The sequence below is a fragment of the Anomaloglossus baeobatrachus genome, chromosome 12 (assembly GCF_048569485.1).
Source record: "Anomaloglossus baeobatrachus isolate aAnoBae1 chromosome 12, aAnoBae1.hap1, whole genome shotgun sequence".
NCBI lineage: Eukaryota > Metazoa > Chordata > Amphibia > Anura > Aromobatidae > Anomaloglossus > Anomaloglossus baeobatrachus.
The window spans coordinates 15413271-15433767 of NC_134364.1; the positions used below are offsets into that span (position 1 = coordinate 15413271).

The 20497-nt window shown below is 53.9% G+C and overlaps 1 protein-coding gene across 2 annotated transcripts in view; it reads left to right on the top strand.

The window, feature by feature from the left end:
* The window catches only part of MIA2 (MIA SH3 domain ER export factor 2), a 70287-nt gene that overhangs the window by 22357 nt on the left and 27433 nt on the right, over nt 1-20497 (top strand). For both annotated transcript variants that reach the window (XM_075330636.1, XM_075330635.1), the window contains 3 exons: nt 18448-18579; nt 18930-18951; nt 19277-19365. In XM_075330636.1, the coding sequence (XP_075186751.1) occupies nt 18448-18579; nt 18930-18951; nt 19277-19365 (243 nt within the window). The remainder of the gene's footprint in view (nt 1-18447; nt 18580-18929; nt 18952-19276; nt 19366-20497) is intronic.

Genomic DNA, 20497 nt, shown 5'->3' on the forward strand with positions numbered 1-20497 from the left:
TAGGGTTAGGGTTAGGGTTAGTGCTAGGGTTAGTGATGGGTTAGTGCTAGGGTTAGGGTTAGGGTTAGGGATAGTGGTAGGGTTAGGGTTAGGGTTAGGGTTAGTGCTAGGGTTAGGGTTAGTGATGGGGTTAGTGCTAGGGTTAGGGTTAGTGATGGGTTAGGGTTAGGGTTAGGGTTAGTGATGGGGTTAGTGCTAGGGTTAGGGTTAGTGATAGGGTTAGGGTTAGTGCTAGGGTTAGGGTTAGTGATGGGGTTAGTGCTAGGGTTAGGGTTAGTGATGGGTTAGGGTTAGGGTTAGGGTTACGGTTAGTGCTAGGGTTAGGGTTAGGGTTAGGGTTAGTGATGGGGTTAGTGCTAGGGATAGGGTTAGTGATAGGGTTAGGGTTAGGGTTAGTGTTAGGGTTAGTGATGGGTTAGGGTTAGGGTTAGTGCTAGGGTTAGGGTTAGGGTTAGGGTTAGGGAAAGGGTTAGGGTTAGGGTTATGGTTAGGGATAGTGGTAGGGTTAGGGTTAGGGTTAGGGTTAGGGTTAGGGATAGTGGTAGGGTTAGGGTTAGGGTTAGGGTTAGGGTTAGGGTTAGTGATGGGGTTAGTGCTAGGGTTAGGGTTAGGGTTAGGGTTAGTGATGGGTTAGGGTTAGGGTTAGGGTTAGGGTTAGGGATAGTGCTAGGGTTAGGGTTAGGGTTAGGGATAGTGGTAGGGTTAGGGTTAGGGTTAGGGTTAGTGCTAGGGTTAGGGTTAGTGATGGGGTTAGTGCTAGGGTTAGGGTTAGTGATAGGGTTAGGGTTAGGGTTAGTGCTAGGGTTAGGGTTAGGGTTAGGGAAAGGGTTAGGGTTAGGGTTAGGGTTAGGGATAGTGGTAGGGTTAGGGTTAGGGTTAGGGTTAGTGCTAGGGTTAGGGTTAGTGCTAGGGTTAGGGTTAGTGATGGGGTTAGTGCTAGGGTTAGGGTTAGTGATGGGTTAGGGTTAGGGTTAGGGTTAGTGCTAGGGTTAGGGTTAGGGTTAGGGTTAGGGTTAGGGAAAGGGTTAGGGTTAGGGTTAGGGTTAGGGATAGGGTTAGGGTTAGGGTTAGGGTTAGTGCTAGGGTTAGGGTTAGGGTTAGGGAAAGGGTTAGGGTTAGGGTTAGGGATAGTGGTAGGGTTAGGGTTAGGGTTAGGGTTAGGGTTAGGGTTAGGGTTAGTGCTAGGGTTAGTGATGGGGTTAGGGTTAGGGTTAGGGTTAGGGAAAGGGTTAGGGTTAGGGTTAGGGTTATGGTTAGGGATAGTGGTAGGGTTAGGGTTAGGGTTAGGGTTAGGGTTAGGGTTAGGGATAGTGGTAGGGTTAGGGTTAGGGTTAGGGTTAGGGTTAGTGATGGGGTTAGTGCTAGGGTTAGGGTTAGGGTTAGGGTTAGTGATGGGTTAGGGTTAGGGTTAGGGTTAGGGTTAGGGATAGTGCTAGGGTTAGGGTTAGGGTTAGGGATAGTGGTAGGGTTAGGGTTAGGGTTAGGGTTAGTGCTAGGGTTAGGGTTAGTGATGGGGTTAGTGCTAGGGTTAGGGTTAGTGATAGGGTTAGGGTTAGGGTTAGTGCTAGGGTTAGGGTTAGGGTTAGGGAAAGGGTTAGGGTTAGGGTTAGGGTTAGGGATAGTGGTAGGGTTAGGGTTAGGGTTAGGGTTAGGGTTAGGGTTAGGGTTAGTGCTAGGGTTAGGGTTAGTGCTAGGGTTAGGGTTAGTGATGGGGTTAGTGCTAGGGTTAGGGTTAGTGATGGGTTAGGGTTAGGGTTAGGGTTAGTGCTAGGGTTAGGGTTAGGGTTAGGGTTAGGGAAAGGGTTAGGGTTAGGGTTAGGGTTAGGGTTAGGGATAGGGTAAGGGTTAGGGTTAGGGTTAGTGCTAGGGTTAGGGTTAGGGTTAGGGAAAGGGTTAGGGTTAGGGTTAGGGATAGTGGTAGGGTTAGGGTTAGGGTTAGGGTTAGGGTTAGTGCTAGGGTTAGTGATGGGGTTAGTGCTAGGGTTAGGGATAGGGTTAGGGTTAGGGTTAGGGTTAGGGTTAGTGATGGGGTTAGTGCTAGGGTTAGGGATTGGGTTAGGGTTAGGGTTAGGGTTAGGGTTAGGGTTAGGGATAGGGTTAGGGTTAGGGTTAGGGTTAGGGTTAGGGTTAGGGTTAGTGCTAGGGTTAGGGTTAGGGTTAGGGAAAGGGTTAGGGTTAGGGTTAGGGATAGTGGTAGGGTTAGGGTTAGGGTTAGGGAAAGGGTTAGGGTTAGGGATAGTGGTAGGGTTAGGGTTAGGGTTAGGGTTAGGGTTAGGGTTAGTGCTAGGGTTAGTGATGGGGTTAGGGTTAGGGTTAGGGTTAGGGTTAGTGCTAGGGTTAGAGTTAGGGTTAGGGTTAGGGTTAGGGTTAGGGTTAGTGCTAGGGTTAGTGTTAGGTTTAGGGTTAGGGTTAGGGTTAGGGTTAGGGTTAGGGTTAGAGCTAGGGTTAGGGTTAGTGCTAGGGTTAGGGTTAGGGTTAGGGTTAGTGTTAGGTTTAGGGTTAGGTTTAGTGCTAGGGTTAGGGTTAGGGTTAGGGTTAGGTTTAGTGCTAGGGTTGGGTTTAAGGTAATAAAATAGTTTTCACAAGAAACACAAATAATGTGAGCGGTTCAGTAGTAAAGTGTTGGAGGGGCTAGGGTTAGGGTTAGGGTTAGGGTTAGTGCTAGGGTTGGGTTTAAGGTAATAAAATAGTTTTCACAAGAAACACAATAATGTGATCGGTTCAGTAGTAAACTGTTGGAGGGGCGATGCTATTGGTCACGGTTTAGAAAGTGTACATGACTTTCGCTGACAGCCCACTCTATGCCACTGGGGCTGAATACAGAGGGGATGTTGTTGTGCTGCTTTTACCTTTCCTTTTTGCTGCCCCCATCACTCTGAACCCAGAAGATCTGGATGAACAAACTGTGAGGCAAATCCCGGGATATGAAGATGAATTATGACTCCAGTCATAATCCCTCATCACTCCCTGGCAGTGCCCCCTCCCTTCTTGTTCTCAGTGTTCCACTTACACCTCCATGGCCATGTCCTGTGATATGGAAATTAGGTGGCTTGGGGACAATGGACACAGGATGACTCCCTGCCGTGACCCTGTAGTGGGGGCTGCTAGCTAGTTAGCAAGGCTATGGAAATAGCCAGACAGAACGACTCCAGTAAAAAATGGTTCATATCTCGCAAGCCATATTTCCGATAAATATGGCAACCATAAAAATGGTGTCTCCGCATGCGGACGATGCCGGCACACCCTTTTTATGGGAGCAGGACATTGGGAAATGCCCCAGGCGTGATATCAGCCAATGGGGAACTGGCAGACAGGTCATGAGTCCCCTCGTTCTGTAGCTAAATTCATAACTGTCACAATGAGAGCATTGGCGTCCGCCTACGACGCTCCCAGGCAAAGTTATGGCCCATATTCCATGTTGTGGATTGTCCATAACTCAAGCCAGGGGTGGAGCAGTGCTCCCTCTGAGGTCACTAAGGTAGGAGGGGACCTGGATTTGCCCAGGTTGATAACCCTACTTCGGCCATTTTCCAGGGTTCTTTTCGCTGGGGGCACGTGTAGGAAACATCTGTGGGAAGGATCCTAGAAACCTGGGTACAGCGCCCCCCTGTGGCCAGACGCAACAAGGTAACTGCTGGAACTGTGTATGCCTGTTTGTAACCCATGCTTTGATTGTAACTGTACTCTGACATATGTATATTCTGTAGATTCCCTATTGTATATATTGTAGTTCTAGTGTGCTTTAGGCTGATTAAATTATATAATTAATCTTGGGCTGTTCTGTTATCTCGATCTTGAATCCCACGTCTGTGTGTTCGGCTAATAGTTACCGTGAAGCGGTTGGTGGCAGCGAGTTTGTGCCAAGGATTATTGTGGGGAGGCCAGTGAGATTCGGGGAGATTTTATATATTCCGCCCGCGGAGGTCGGGGGAATATATACCCTACTCTCACCGGGGACCCTTCAATAATCGGCATAAGTAGTATAGCGGCCTCCTTGCTTATTGTCGGGCAATTCCATAATTGGCCTGACTATAAGAGGGGCGCTAGAGAGCGCGTCACATGCTCTGTCTGTCGGTCGGGAGGTATAAAGGAGGGGTGACCCCCACTTGTTACCCCCCGATTGTGACGTACTGGTAGCCAGCGCGGGGGATTTCTGAGTGACCCCCCGGTGGTTTGTGACATATTGGTGGCATAGCGGTGGGATCGAGATAATAGTGTGTGTGAGTGTGAGACCCATACTCCCAGACACTAAAGACTGCCTGCAGCAGCTGTGGCTGCTGGGGTCTTCAGACTAGCTCAACACTAGAGTGTCAGAGTGCAGATACTGTAAGGTGTGTGGAGGCATCAGGTGTCAGTTCTGTGTCAGTGACCAAAAGTCTGCAAGAATGGCTGATGGCACCAGGAGCAGAGCTATGCAACTGGCCAATGCTAAGGCAGGAGCCGAAGAGAGGGAGGACGGTGCTGTGGGCAGTAATGAGGAGGTTGCCCACGAGTCCTCCAGGAGCTCGACGCCAGAAAACCGTTCTGCCGAGGACATTGCACAACCTGGCACTGCTGGACAAGATGAGGAGGAGCTCACCCAAGGTTCCTCAACGAGCCAGATGCCAGCCCTCCGCTCTGAAAGGGACAGTGAATCACCAGGCTCCGCAGCGGGCCGCAGATCACCACGTGCCATTCCACCGAGCCTGGGAGGCTCGGATAGCCTTCTTCAAATGGCTATGGCCCTTCTCCAGGCTGGAGACCAGAAGGGCTACAAGGAACTCCTGGCAGAGCGCAGGGCAGAGCGGCAGGCAGCGCGTGACGCTGAGGCTGCGGAGCGGCACGCAGAGCGTGAGGCTGCGGAGCGAGAGCGGCAGGCAGCGCGTGAAGAGCGAGAGCGACAGGCAGACCGTGACTACCAGCTGCAGCTAGCTCAGCTCCGGCCCTCATCAGCCACATGTGACCTTCGAGACACCAAACTTCTAAAGGTCCGTGTTGAGGACTTCCCAGTGCTGGAGAAGGATGGAGACTTGGACTCTTTCTTGACTGCTTTTGAACGGACTTGCTTGCAGCACCATCTGGACAAGGACCAGTGGGCCAAATACCTGACCCCCCGTTTAAGGGGTAAGGCCCTGGATATCCTTGGGGACTTGCCTGCTGAGGCAGATCAGGGCTACGACACCATCAAGCGGGCCCTGATCCAACAGTACAACCTCACTCCAGAGTCCTACCGCAAGAAGTTCCGGAGCCTACAGAAGGGACCAAAGGACTCCTGGGCTGACCACCGGCGGGCACTTGCCCGAGCTGCCGACCACTGGACCCAAGGCCTGCAGCTTTCCACCGGACCGGAGATCCTGGACTTGTTCATCACGGAGCAACTCTTGTGGAACTGCCCTGAGGATCTCCGCCAGTTCATCCGAGACCAGAAGCCAAAGGGGTCCACGGCTACAGCTGCCCTTGCCGATGACTACACCAACAACCGGGCCCCTGAGGCCAGGAGAGCGGCCACCAGCAGCACCTGGAGAGGGGGTAAGATGAATTCTGCGACTGCCCCACCTGCCCCTAGACTGCAGGGGGTGTCCCCCTCAACTCCCCTCTCCAGGCCCGTGGCGGAACCAAGACGGTGCCACCAGTGCAACCTACCTGGACACTTCAAGGCCATGTGCCCTCAGCGTCCCAAGGCCCCGGCTCCGTCCCCGTCCCAAGGGCCGCCCAAGGTGTATTGTGTGGGTGGGGGTGGTGGTAGGTCCCTGGACAGCTTCCAACCTGTCACCGTCGGCCGGTCTGTGACCATAGGACTGCGAGACAGCGCCTCGGAGGTGACTCTGGTGCGGCCTGAGATGGTGTCCCCCCAAGACTTGATCCCTGGAAAAACCCTCGCTGTCTCCGGGATTGGAGGCACTGACCCGGCGCTGCCTGTTGCTGACATTTATGTGGACTGGGGCGCAGGGCGGGGGGTGAGGGAGGTGGGGGTAACTGATCGGATCCCTGCAAACGTGCTACTTGGGACAGATTTGGGGCAGATAACCTCCCAGTTTGGGCCCCCCCCAAGGGCTGAACCTTCAGCCCGTACTGACATGACTCCTAACAATGTTAATGTGTTATCTATGAATGATGTAAGGGAGGAGGGAGTGAACTCTGATATTTCTGCTTGCATAGACACCATAGACACACACTCAGCTGCAGCTGTGACAGGGGAGGGGGTCAGAGAAAGGTGTGACAATGCCTCTACAAGTAACCAGCCTGTGAGCTGGGATCTGTTGCCCTCTGCAGGGATAAGCAGAGAGCAGGGTGCTGCAGGGGGAGGACCAGTGTGTGGGGTGGGGGCTACCACAGCAAATGTGGGGTCCCCAGAGATTTCACAGCGGGGTTCTGTTGCTGCAGGAGGGGAACAGGCAGGTGAGATTGGGGCCGGTCCAGGAGCGGAAGTGCTCCCAGGTAAGATCTCGGTGCATGGTTCCCCCACAACCGGGGTGTCAGGAAGCCAGGTAGGTCTGCCTGAACCGGCGACTTGGTCAGGAACGGAGGAGGAGCAGGCACGACCCACGGTCGCAGCGGCTGTGGCCGCTGTCACCCGCAGTGGGAGTGCTGGAAGCCAAGGGGCCTCCCGGAGGTCCGATAGCTCTTCCCCTTCTGACCAAGTGGCAGCCGAGTCAGGTGGAGGCCAGGACACAGGTCCCGGGGTACTGACTGAAGATGTGACAGTCTCGTCGATTCTGGCCACATCTAGTCAGGGGTTTCAGGCAGCGTTAGAAGCTGACGACAGCCTGAAAGCTCTTAAGGAGCAGGCGGCACAGCCTCCCTCGGACTCGGACCCGGAGCGAGTGGTCTGGGACCAAGGACGGCTGTACCGGGCCACGGTCCAGCAGGGTTCACCGGAGGCGTGGCCCAGGGACCGACAGTTGGTGGTACCCTATCCGTTCCGGACGGAGTTGTTGCGGATCGCACATGAGATTCCGATGGCCGGACACCTAGGGATCGCTAAGACCAAGGCCAGGTTAAACCAGCATTTCTACTGGCCAAAAATGGGGGCCGATGTGGCTGCCTACTGCCGTTCGTGTGAAACCTGTCAGAGAGTGGGGAAGGCGGGGCCACACCCCAAAGCCCCACTAGTATCTCTGCCAATCATCGATGAGCCTTTCAGGAGGGTGGCTGTGGATCTGGTCGGCCCGCTGGCCATCCCCAGCAGCTCCGGGAAACGCTTCATACTGACGGTAGTGGACTATGCCACCCGGTACCCAGAAGCAGTGGCCTTGTCGTCCATTCGGGCTGACAAGGTGGCCACCGCATTGCTGGAGATTTTCTCCCGAGTGGGTTTTCCCCAGGAAATGCTCACTGACCGGGGGACCCAATTCATGTCCCAGCTGATGGAGGCCCTCTGTAAGCAAGTCCAGGTGCGACATCTGGTGGCCAGCCCGTACCATCCACAGACTAATGGCCTGTGCGAGCGGTTCAATGGCACCTTAAAGCAGATGCTTAAGATGTTGGTCGACTCCCATGGGCGTGACTGGGAGCGGTATCTCCCACACCTGTTATTTGCTTACCGGGAGGTTCCACAGGCCTCAACAGGATTCTCACCGTTTGAGCTCCTGTACGGGCGACGTGTGCGGGGCCCCCTGGCTCTGGTGAAAGAGGCTTGGGAAGGGGATTTGGCCACCCCTGGAGTGTCGGTTATCGAGTATGTCATGCGCTTCCGGGACAAAATGCAGGCCTTGACGCAACTGGTACACGACAATATGGCTCAAGCCCAGGCCGATCAGAAGCGTTGGTACGACCAGAACGCTTGTGAGAGGACCTACCAAGTGGGTCAAAAGGTGTGGGTACTGGTCCCCGTACCACAGGACAAGCTTCAGGCAGCCTGGGAAGGCCCATACCTCGTGTACCAGCAGCTCAACCCTGTAACGTACCTGGTCACCCTGGACCCTGCCCGTGGAAGGCGGAAGCCCTTCCATGTGAACATGATGAAGGCACATCATGAGCGGGAGGCATGTGCGCTCCCCGTGTGCAACCTGCCCGAGGAGGGAGAAGCGGAAACCCTCTTGGATATGCTAGCCCAGGTTAGGGCAGGCGGATCCATTGAGGATGTGGAGGTTGGCCACCAGCTCTTGAAAGACCAACGGTCCCAGCTGTGGGCCACCCTCCTCCCCTTCCGGGGGTTGTTTACCAACCAGCCCGGAAGGACTGACTTGGCTGTCCATCACGTGGACACGGGGGATCATCCCCCGATCCGGCGTTCAGCATATCGGGTCTCCCTGGAGGTGCAGCAACACATGCGCCAGGAGATTGACGAGATGCTGAAGCTGGGGGTGATCCAGGCATCCAACAGCGCTTGGGCCTCGCCTGTAGTCCTCGTCCCTAAGAAGGACCGAACCACTCGGTTCTGCGTGGACTACAGGGGGCTCAATGCGGTCACGGTCGCCGATGCGTACCCAATGCCACGCATCGATGACCTGCTCGATCAGTTGGCCGGGGCTCAGTACCTGACCATCATGGATCTGAGCCGGGGATATTGGCAGATCCCCCTGACTCGCAAGGCCAGGGAACGCTCTGCCTTTATTACCCCATTTGGACTGTACGAGTCCACGGTGATGCCATTCGGGATGAGGAATGCCCCTGCCACTTTCCAGCGGATGGTCAACACCCTGCTCAAGGGACTTGAAGGGTACGCGGCCGCGTACCTGGATGACATTGCCGTCTTCAGTCCCACCTGGGAGGACCACCTAGAGCATCTAGCACAGGTGCTCAGGCGGATCCACCGGGCAGGTTTGACCATCAAGCCGGGAAAGTGTCAGCTGGCCATGAGCGAGGTCCAGTACCTCGGTCACCGGGTAGGTGGGAGAACACTGAAGCCCGAGCCTGAGAAAGTGGAAGCCATCGCATCCTGGCCCACCCCCAGGACCAAGAAGCAGGTGATGTCCTTCTTGGGGACCGCTGGGTACTATAGGAGGTTTGTTCCATGCTATAGTAGCCTGGCAAAGCCCTTGACGGACCTCACCAAGAAGAAGCTGCCCTCTGCAGTCGATTGGACAATGGACTGCGAGACAGCCTTCCGGGCCCTAAAGGACGCCCTGTCCAGCCCGCCCGTGCTACAGGCAGCCGACTTCACGCGGCCGTTTGTAGTACAGACCGACGCCAGTGACTTCGGCCTCGGTGCGGTGCTCAGCCAGGTGGACTCTGCGAGCCAAGAGCACCCAGTCTTGTACCTGAGCAGGAAGCTGTTACCAAGGGAAGTTGCCTATTCCACGATGGAGAAGGAGTGCCTGGCCATAGTGTGGGCCCTGCAGCGTCTGCAACCCTATCTATACGGGCGCCACTTCATCGTGGAGACGGACCACAATCCCCTCAGCTGGTTGCACACCGTCTCTGGGACGAATGGGCGATTGTTGCGATGGAGCCTTGCGCTCCAGCAATACAACTTCACCATTCGCCACAAAAGGGGCCGTGACCACGGTAACGCAGACGGGCTGTCCCGACAAGGAGAGGTCGCGGACGGGCGCACGGGGGAACACCGGAGTGTGCTGCCCCCTAGCGCCCTCAAAAGGGGGGAGGTGTGAGGCAAATCCCGGGATATGAAGATGAATTATGACTCCAGTCATAATCCCTCATCACTCCCTGGCAGTGCCCCCCTCCCTTCTTGTTCTCAGTGTTCCACTTACACCTCCATGGCCATGTCCTGTGATATGGAAATTAGGTGGCTTGGGGACAATGGACACAGGATGACTCCCTGCCGTGACCCTGTAGTGGGGGCTGCTAGCTAGTTAGCAAGGCTATGGAAATAGCCAGACAGAACGACTCCAGTAAAAAATGGTTCATATCTCGCAAGCCATATTTCCGATAAATATGGCAACCATAAAAATGGTGTCTCCGCATGCGGACGATGCCGGCACAACCCTTTTTATGGGAGCAGGACATTGGGAAATGCCCCAGGCGTGATATCAGCCAATGGGGAACTGGCAGACAGGTCATGAGTCCCCTCGTTCTGTAGCTAAATTCATAACTGTCACAATGAGAGCATTGGCGTCCGCCTACGACGCTCCCAGGCAAAGTTATGGCCCATATTCCATGTTGTGGATTGTCCATAACTCAAGCCAGGGGTGGAGCAGTGCTCCCTCTGAGGTCACTAAGGTAGGAGGGGACCTGGATTTGCCCAGGTTGATAACCCTACTTCGGCCATTTTCCAGGGTTCTTTTCGCTGGGGGCACGTGTAGGAAACATCTGTGGGAAGGATCCTAGAAACCTGGGTACAGCGCCCCCCTGTGGCCAGACGCAACAAGGTAACTGCTGGAACTGTGTATGCCTGTTTGTAACCCATGCTTTGATTGTAACTGTACTCTGACATATGTATATTCTGTAGATTCCCTATTGTATATATTGTAGTTTCTAGTGTGCTTTAGGCTGATTAAATTATATAATTAATCTTGGGCTGTTCTGTTATCTCGATCTTGAATCCCACGTCTGTGTGTTCGGCTAATAGTTACCGTGAAGCGGTTGGTGGCAGCGAGTTTGTGCCAAGGATTATTGTGGGGAGGCCAGTGAGATTCGGGAGATTTTATATATTCCGCCCGCGGAGGTCGGGGGAATATATACCTTACTCTCACCGGGGACCCTTCAATAATCGGCATAAGTAGTATAGCGGCCTCCTTGCTTATCGTCGGGCAATTCCATAATTGGCCTGACTATAAGAGGGGCGCTAGAGAGCGCGTCACGTGCTCTGTCTGTCGGTCGGGAGGTATAAAGGAGGGGTGACCCCCACTTGTTACCCCCCGATTGTGACGTACTGGTAGCCAGCGCGGGGGATTTCTGAGTGACCCCCCGGTGGTTTGTGACACAAACCATTAGTGAATATTTCCCCGATGACAACCTCAGCTCTGCTACATCTGTAGGTAGATAACACATGAGAAGTGACAGGTGCTGGAGCCGCCGGCAGGGACAGATTAGGGTCGTGTCGGTTGTCATTGAACCACCTGTGTCACCCCCGACATTGCGCAAGTGTCCCGGCAGATCCCCTTACAGCAGCAGTGACCCTGCGCAGGCAGCGAGCCCCCCATGTCCTGGGTGCTCCTGTGACCCCCAAACCCTTGATTACATGTGATGGAGGCTCCGGTGGCAGCGGAGGAGGAGGAGGTGGGTGCAGGGGGCATTGCCCTAATACGACGCCGCAGTCAGACGCTTAGAATCAATCTCTATGGACGATTTCCTAATAGTAGAGACCAGCGCCAGATGCTGCAGCGCAAAACGCTCTCAACCAGCGCGGCTCATGGGGGGCGTCCACATGTTCAGCTTATGGGGGGCGTCCACATGTTCAGCTTATGGGGGGCGTCCATATGTCCGGCTTATGGAGGGCGTCCACATGTTCGGTTTATGGGGGGGGTGTCCACATGTTTGGCTTATGGAGGGCGTCCACATGTCCGGTTTATGGGGGGGTGTCCACATGTTCGGTTTATGGGGGGGTGTCCACATGTTCAGCTTATGGGGGGCGTCCACATGTTCGGCTTATGGGGGCATCCACATATTCGGCTTATGGAGGGCGTCCACATGTTCGGTTTATGGGGGGGCGTCCACATGTTCGGCTTATGGGGGCATCCACATGTTCAGCTTATGGGGGGCGTCCACATGTTTGGCTTATGGAGGGCGTCCACATGTTCGGTTTATGGGGGGGCGTCCACATGTTCGGTTTATGGGGGGCGTCCACATGTTCGGCTTATGGAGGGCGTCCACATGTTCGGTTTATGGGAGGGGTGTCCACATGTTTGGCTTATGGGGGGCGTCCACATGTCCGGTTTATGGGGGGGTGTCCACATGTTCGGTTTATGGGGGGTGTCCACATGTTCAGCTTATGGGGGGCGTCCACATGTTCGGCTTATGGGGGCGTCCACATATTCGGCTTATGGAGGGCGTCCACATGTTCGGTTTATGGGGGGGGCGTCCACATGTTCGGCTTATGGGGGGCGTCCACATGTTCGGCTTATGGGGGGGTTTCCACATGTTCGGTTTATGGGGGGGCGTCCACATGTTCGGCTTATGGAGGGCGTCCACATGTTCGGCTTATGGGGGGCGTCCACATGTTCGGCTTATGGGGGGCGTCCACATGTTCGGCTTATGGGGGGTGTCCACATGTTCGGTTTATGGGAGGCGTCCACATGTTTGGCTTATGGGGGGCTGTTTACCTTTTATTTTTTCGTAGGGTCACCTTTTTGTGCCCCCTATTAGGGCTTTGGTAGATATAGGGGGTCACCCACGTCATAAACGTTTCATCACAGTAGAATGAAAAGTTTCAAAACTTTCTAAGAAACGTTTTGGGAGTTAGAATTTGGCCTTTAGACATTTTTATTTTTGGGATAAATTCATTACGGCTTTTGCAGCATTTTGTTTTTTTATCAACATAATTGATGATTTGGGGTCTTTGTTTTTTAATACCTCGTCTCTTTTTAAGTCTCTGCTTGCTGTCAGTGAATGCTACACTCTACAGGACCTGCACAGGCTTCACAGTTTGCTACAATTGTATCCAGTCTATGTTCTGTGGATACGTCTCTCTCCTGTCCTGCTAGTTTGGTACAATGTATCAGCGCAGCTAGGACATAAGTCACACTGGGGCAATTCCAGCGTCTTCCATGAGCCCTAAGTCACAGGGGTCTTCAGGGGTACAAACAGCTCCTCGGATCTCAGCTTCCCTACATAGAGGGACAAACTATGGCTAACCCCAGTATTTCAGGATTCGGAGGAGTAATGCGCTGGTCGAATTATGGGTTTAATCATTAATCGCGCGCTGCTGTAGGGAGGAAAGCGCTTTTGTCTCACACTGCAGAGATTGCTGTTGGCCGGAATAAGACAAGGATATGGGGAGATAAGAAATCACAAGCGGAAAGATCCCAGCGCTTGATCTGCAGGGGCCACTCCTGCCAAAAACCATTGCTGAATCTAATTGTGTTGTTTTTTATTTTCTAGTAGTGTTTTAAATTCTATATGTGCTGCCCCCCATTATGTAGCAATGTCCCCCATCCTGGGCCCCTTTCCGGTATATATGTCCTCATCCTGGGCCCATTTTAGGTATACATGTCCTCCATCCTGGGCCACTTCCAGGTATATATGTCCCCCATGCTGGGCCCCTTCCACGTATATATGTCTTACATCCTGGGCCCATTTTAGGTATATATGTCCCCCATCCTGGGCCCCTTTCCGGTATATATGTCCTCATCCTGGGCCCATTTTAGGTATACATGTCCTCCATCCTGGGCCCCTTCCACGTATATATGTCCTCATCCTGGGCCCATTTTAGGTATATATGTCCCCCATCCTGGGCCCCTTTCAGGTATACATGTCCCCCATCCTGGGCCCCTTCCATGTATATATGTCCCCATCCTGGGCCCTTTTCAGGTATATATGTCCCCTATGCTGGGCCCCTTCCATGTATATATGTCCCCCATCCTTGGACCCCTCTAGGTATATATAGCCCCCATCCTAGGCCCCTTCCACGTATATATGTCTTCCATCCTGGGCCCCTTCCATGTATATATGTCCCCCATCCTGGAGCCCTTCCATGTATATATGTTCCCCATCCTGGAGCCCTTCCATGTATATATGTCCACCATCCTGGGCCCCTTCCAGGTATATATGTCCCCCATGCTGGGCCCCTTCCACGTATATATGTCCACCATCCTGGGCCCCTTCCAGGTATATATGTCTCCTATCATGTGCCCCTTCTAGGTATATAAGTCCCCCTTCCTGGGCCTCTTTCTGGTATATATGTCCCCCATCCTGAACCCCTTCCAGGTTTATGTGTCTTCAATCCTGGGCCTCTTTCTGGTATATTTGTATTGCTGTATATCGTAAAATTGCCGATTTGTATGAAGTCCAGAAGCAATATGGTGTTGGGTGAAGGGGGCAGTTTCAGTAAAACTTGGATTAGATTTATAAAAACATCCTGAATTTGGCAACTTTACAGTCATTTAGTTCGTTCTGTCTTATTCCAACATCCACGATTACATTTTAGTTTTTTAATCACAAAATTGTCATTTACATTCATGATATTTCTAGATACAGGCGGTTTCAACATGGACTGGCCCTTTAATTGAAATGCCAGTCAAAATGGCCGCCGTGGCCTCAGACGCCCCGCCCTCTCCAGGGACACGTACAGCTACGCTATTTCCTGTTCCTGTTTCACTTGGGTTAAACCAAATGCCGGGAACGGGGGGGATTTTCACGTAAATTCTATAGACTTTCTCACAAGATGATGTGAATATAACAATACTAGGCTGATAGGAGTATGGGAATGCGAGCACAGCTCCTGAGGGGGCGGTTGGTGTTATCGTTAGTGGCGGGCGCTGCGCCGGACTTCCGTGCAGTTGGTATCGTCCAGCCGGTGACTGAGGGCTGCGGATGCGGCTGGTGCTCGTTATATGAGCGGGGATGGCGGAGGCGGTGCGGAGGGTGAGTCACCGGCCACAAATATCCGGGACCGAGGCTGACGGGGCGCAGAGACAGTGCGGGCACCCTGGTATACCGCGCCTGCGCACATCTCCTCTGGGCTGACGGTTCGTTACAATGTATCAGTCCACTCAGGGCTGTAATACACTGGATACAGCTGTAACGAACCCTCAGCTGTGGAGGAGGAGGCTGGTTTTCTGTTCACTGACCGCAAGCAGGGCTGTTTATAATGGGGGGAGATAGGGGCAGATGTGGTTGTATTCAGCCAGGAAATAAAATCCGCCTCTGTGTGCACACACGTTTATTTGTTATTGCAAAGTTTATTAGAAAGTTACAGAAAATGTCATCACATAATTAATATTCCAGAATATCTGATAGTCCGGCAGGTGCTGGGGTATTCATGGGAGCGTGGGGGGCTCACCGGGCGTCTGGGGGCTGCAAACTGGCTGATGATGACACCCCCCCCCCTCAACTGTAACGTCCCCGTCCACTATCAGCTGTAATCTCCCTCCCCCCTCAGCTGTAATGTCCCCCTCCACTATCAGCTGTAACGTCCCCCTCTCCCATCAACTGTAATGTCCCCCTCCACTATCAGCTGTAATGTCCCCCTCCCCCCTGAACACTAACGCCCCTCCTCCCCTGAACTGTAACGCCCCCTCCTCCCCTGAACTGTAACGCCCCCTCCTCCCCTGAACTGTAACGCCCCCTCCTCCCCTGAACTGTAACGCCCCCTCCTCTCCTGAACTGTAACGCCCCCTCCTCTCCTGAACTGTAACGCCCCCTCCTCTCCTGAACTGTAACGCCCCCTCCTCTCCTGAACTGTAACGCCCCCTCCTCTCCTGAACTGTAACGCCCCCTCCTCTCCTGAACTGTAACGCCCCCTCCTCTCCTGAACTGTAACGCCCCCTCCTCTCCTGAACTGTAACGCCCCCTCCTCCCCTGAACTGTAACGCCCCCTCCTCCCCTGAACACTAACGCCCCCTCCTCCCCTGAACACTAACGCCCCCTCCTCCCCTGAACACTAACGCCCCCTCCTCCCCTGAACACTAACGCCCCCTCCTCCCCTGAACTGTAACGCCCCCTCCTCCCCTGAACTGTAACGCCCCCTCCTCCCCTGAACTGTAACGCCCCCTCCTCCCCTGAACTGTAACGCCCCCTCCTCCCCTGAACTGTAACGCCCCCTCCTCCCCTGAACTGTAACGCCCCCTCCTCCCCTGAACTGTAACGCCCCCTCCTCCCCTGAACTGTAACGCCCCCTCCTCCCCTGAACTGTAACGCCCCCTCCTCCCCTGAACTGTAACGCCCCCTCCTCCCCCGAACTGTAACGCCCCCTCCTCCCCGAACTGTAACGCCCCCTCCTCCCCCGAACTGTAACGCCCCCTCCTCCCCCGAACTGTAACGCCCCCTCCTCCCCCGAACTGTAACGCCCCCTCCTCCCCCGAACTGTAACGCCCCCTCCTCCCCCGAACTGTAACGCCCCCTCCTCCCCCGAACTGTAACGCCCCCTCCTCCCCCGAACTGTAACGCCCCCTCCTCCCCCGAACTGTAACGCCCCCTCCTCCCCCGAACTGTAACGCCCCCTCCTCCCCCGAACTGTAACGCCCCCTCCTCCCCCGAACTGTAACGCCCCCTCCTCCCCCGAACTGTAACGCCCCCTCCTCCCCCGAACTGTAACGCCCCCTCCTCCCCCGAACTGTAACGCCCCCTCCTCCCCCGAACTGTAACGCCCCCTCCTCCCCCGAACTGTAACGCCCCCTCCTCCCCCGAACACTAACGCCCCCTCCTCCCCCGAACACTAACGCCCCCTCCTCCCCTGAACTGTAACGCCCCCTCCTCCCCTGAACTGTAACGCCCCCTCCTCCCCTGAACTGTAACGCCCCCTCCTCCCCCGAACTGTAACGCCCCCTCCTCCCCGAACTGTAACGCCCCCTCCTCCCCCGAACTGTAACGCCCCCTCCTCCCCCGAACTGTAACGCCCCCTCCTCCCCTGAACACTAACGCCCCCCTCCCCCCCCGAACTGTAGCGCCCCCTCCCCCCCCGAACTGTAACGCCCCCTCCTCCCCTGAATTGTAACGCCCCCTCCTCCCCTGAATTGTAACGCCCCCTCCTCCCTGAATTGTAACGCCCCCCCCCCTGAATTGTAACGCCCCCCCCCCCTGAATTGTAACGCCCCCCCCCGAACTTTAACACCTCCTCCCTTGAACTTTAATGCCCCCCCTGAACTGTAACGCCCCCTTCCCCCACACCTCTCTTGTGTAATGACTTCCTATTTCGGAGCTGCAGATCTGTCTTTCTCTTCCTCGATGTTGGAGCGTTTGTGACTTTTGGATCTACACAATGTCACCGTCACTTGTTGTTAATGTGCTGAGGGTTTGCTACAGTTATATCCAGTCCAAATATTCCTCCTCCTATCTAAACACTCAAGACCCCAGACTGATACACTGTACCAAAGTGTCAGAACAGCAGAGACCAGCGCTGCAGCATATGTTTACCTGCGCTGACACACTGTAACAAAGGTCAGCGCTGCAGCATGTGTCTACCTACACTGACACACTGTAACAGAGGTCAGCTCTGCAGCCTGTCTTTACCTACACTGACACACTGTAACAAAGGTCAGCTCTGCAGCATGTCTTTACCTACACTGACACACTGTAACAAAGGTCAGCTCTGCAGCATGTGTTTACCTTTACTGACACACTGTAACAAAGGTCAGCTCTGCAGCATGTGTTTACCTACACTGACACACTGTAACAAAGGTCAGCTCTGCAGCATGTGTTTACCTACACTGACACACTGTAACAAAGGTCAGCTCTGTAGCATGTGTTTACCTACACTGACACACTGTAACAAAGGTCAGCTCTGCAGCATGTGTTTACCTACACTGACACACTGTAACAAAGATCAGCTCTGCAGCATGTGTTTACCTACACTGACACACTGTAACAAAGATCAGCTCTGCAGCATGTTTACCTGCACTGACACACTGTAACAAAGGTCAGCGCTGCAGCATGTTTACCTGCACTGACACACTGTAACAAAGGTCAGCTCTGCAGCATGTGTCTACCTACACTGACACACTGTAACAAAGGTCAGCTCTGCAGCATGTTTACCTACACTGACACACTGTAACAAAGATCAGCGCTGCAGCATGTGTTTACCTGCACTGACACACTGTAACAAAGGTCAGCTCTGCAGCATGTGTCTACCTACACTGACACACTGTAACAAAGGTCAGCTCTGCAGCATGTTTACCTACACTGACACACTGTAACAAAGATCAGCGCTGCAGCATGTGTTTACCTGCACTGACACACTGTAACAAAGGTCAGCTCTGCAGCATGTTTACCTGCACTGACACACTGTAACAAAGGTCAGCTCTGCAGCATGTTTACCTACACTGACACACTGTAACAAAGGTCAGCTCTGCAGCATGTCTACCTACACTGACACACTGTAACAAAGGTCAGCTCTGCAGCATGTGTTTACCTGCACTGACACACTGTAACAAAGGTCAGCTCTGCAGCATGTGTTTACCTACACTGACACACTGTAACAAAGGTCAGCTCTGCAGCATGTGTTTACCTACACTGACACACTGTAACAAAGGTCAGCTCTGCAGCATGTGTTTACCTACACTGACACACTGTAACAAAGGTCAGCTCTGCAGAGTGTGTTTACCTACACTAACACACTGTAACAAAGGTCAGCTCTGCAGCATGTGTCTACCTATACTGACACACTGTAACAAAGGTCAGCCTGCAGCATGTATTTACCTACACTAACACACTGTAACAAAGGTCAGCCTGCAGCATGTTTACCTACACTGACACACTGTAACAAAGGTCAGCTCTGCAGCATGTGTTTACCTACACTGACACACTGTAACAAAGGTCAGCTCTGCAGCATGTGTTTACCTACACTGACACACTGTAACAAAGGTCAGCTCTGCAGAGTGTGTTTTGATGCTGGTTACACTGTCACTTGATGAATCCTTACGCTTCTCACAGCTGAGGGTTTGTTACAGCGGCTTCTTTTCCCCGCAGGTCGTGTCCCTGTTACCGGACGACCTCCAGCCCGGCGCGGATTTCTTCGGCTGCTCCTGGGAGGTGGTGACGTTCACCGCGCTCCTCGGATTCGTCTCCATCTTGGTGTTTACCTGCAGAACGGTGCGATGTGTAAGTGGTGGCCGGATTATACGGGGGGGGGGGGTGTTCTGCGGCTCGTGTCACCGGGGAATCACTAGACGGAGGAGTCCACATAGTCCGGCAGATAGACGGCATGCGCCTCATCAAAGGGTCTGAGGAAGCCCCCTTAAAGGGGAGTTATCAGGGCTATCATTAAAAGCCGTCCACTTAACCAAGGATCGCTGGGGTCCGGCTGCTCCATTCATTCTCTCCAGTTAAGTCATTGGGGCTCAGCTGCAGTACCGCACACAGCCTGTTGTTAGAGGTGGCGCTGAATCTTGTACATTATTATATGGGTGATTGCTGACGCTTTACTGTTTCTTGTTTTTGTTTTTTTTTAGATTAAAAGCAGATTTTATGCCGGTAAGTGCCGTATCCACCTCATTTGTGCTGCTGCAGAAGGGAGAGGTCAGAGTTGTCTGTCCGCTTCTTGTAAGGGAGGTATCAGGTTGGCCCCATACAGTTTATTTAGGGGGATTATCCATCGGCCCTGCCTTTTATGGTGGGAGGCGAGGGGTGCTCCGGATGTGTCTGCCTCTGCAAGGTCTTGTGCATCGGTCCTGTCTACACCATACAGGTGTGTGCACAATACCAGGCAGCCGGCAGGACTGAGGCGCCAGATGGTCTCTCCTCTTCCCGCTCGCTCATTTTCCTGCTGTCCATCACTCGCTCTTCTTCTCACCTTCAGGTCGGGAATGTAAACTCGGGAATCAGGTCACTGAAGCTTTGAGCAGTAAAAGGGACGTCCTGGAGAAACTCTGCATCGTACAAAAGCAGGTAAGATGGTCACCTGGGTGTAAGCAGGTAAGGTGGTCACCTGGGTGTAAGCAGGTAAGGTGGTCACCTGGGTGTAAGCAGGTAAGGTGGTCACCTGGGTGTAAGCAGGTAAGGTGGTCACCTTGGTGTAAGCAGGTAAGGTGGTCACCTGGGTGTAAGCAGGTAAGGTGGTCACCTGGGTGTAAGCAGGTAAGGTGGTCACCTGGGTGTAAGCAGGTAAGGTGGTCACATGGGTGTAAGCAGGTAGGGTGGTCACCTGGGTGTAAGCAGGTAGGGTGGTCACCTGGGTGTAAGCAGGTAAGGTGGTCACCTGGGTGTAAGCAGGTAGGGTGGTCACCTGGGTGTAAGCAGGTAAGGTGGTCACCTGGGTGTAAGCAGGTAAGGTGGTCACCTGGGTGTAAGCAGGTAAGGTGGTCACCTGGGTGTAAGCATGTAAGGTGGTCACCTGGGTGTAAGCAGGTAGGGTGGTCACCTGGGTGTAAGCAGGTAAGGTGGTCACCTGGGTGTAAGCAGGTAGGGTGGTCACCTGGGTGTAAGCAGGTAAGGTGGTCACCTGGGTGTAAGCAGGTAGGGTGGTCACCTGGGTGTAAGCAGGTAAGGTGGTCACCTGGGTGTAAGCAGGTAGGGTGGTCACCTGGGTGTAAGCAGGTAAGGTGGTCACCTGGGTGTAAGCAGGTAAGGTGGTCACCTGGGTGTAAGCAGGTAAGGTGATCACATGGGTGTAAGCAGGTAGGGTGGTCACCTGGGTGTAAGCAGGTAGGGGAGTCACCTGGGTGTAAGCAGGTAAGGTGGTCACCTTGGTGTAAGCAGGTAAGGTGGTCACCTGGGTGTAAGCAGGTAAGGTGGTCACCTGGGTGTAAGCAGGTAAGGTGGTCACCTGGGTGTAAGCAGGTAAGGTGGTCACATGGGTGTAAGCAGGTAGGGTGGTCACCTGGGTGTAAGCAGGTAGGGTGGTCACCTGGGTGTAAGCAGGTAAGGTGGTCACCTGGGTGTAAGCAGGTAGGGTGGTCACCTGGGTGTAAGCAGGTAAGGTGGTCACCTGGGTGTAAGCAGGTAAGGTGGTCACCTGGGTGTAAGCAGGTAAGGTGGTCACCTGGGTGTAAGCATGTAAGGTGGTCACCTGGGTGTAAGC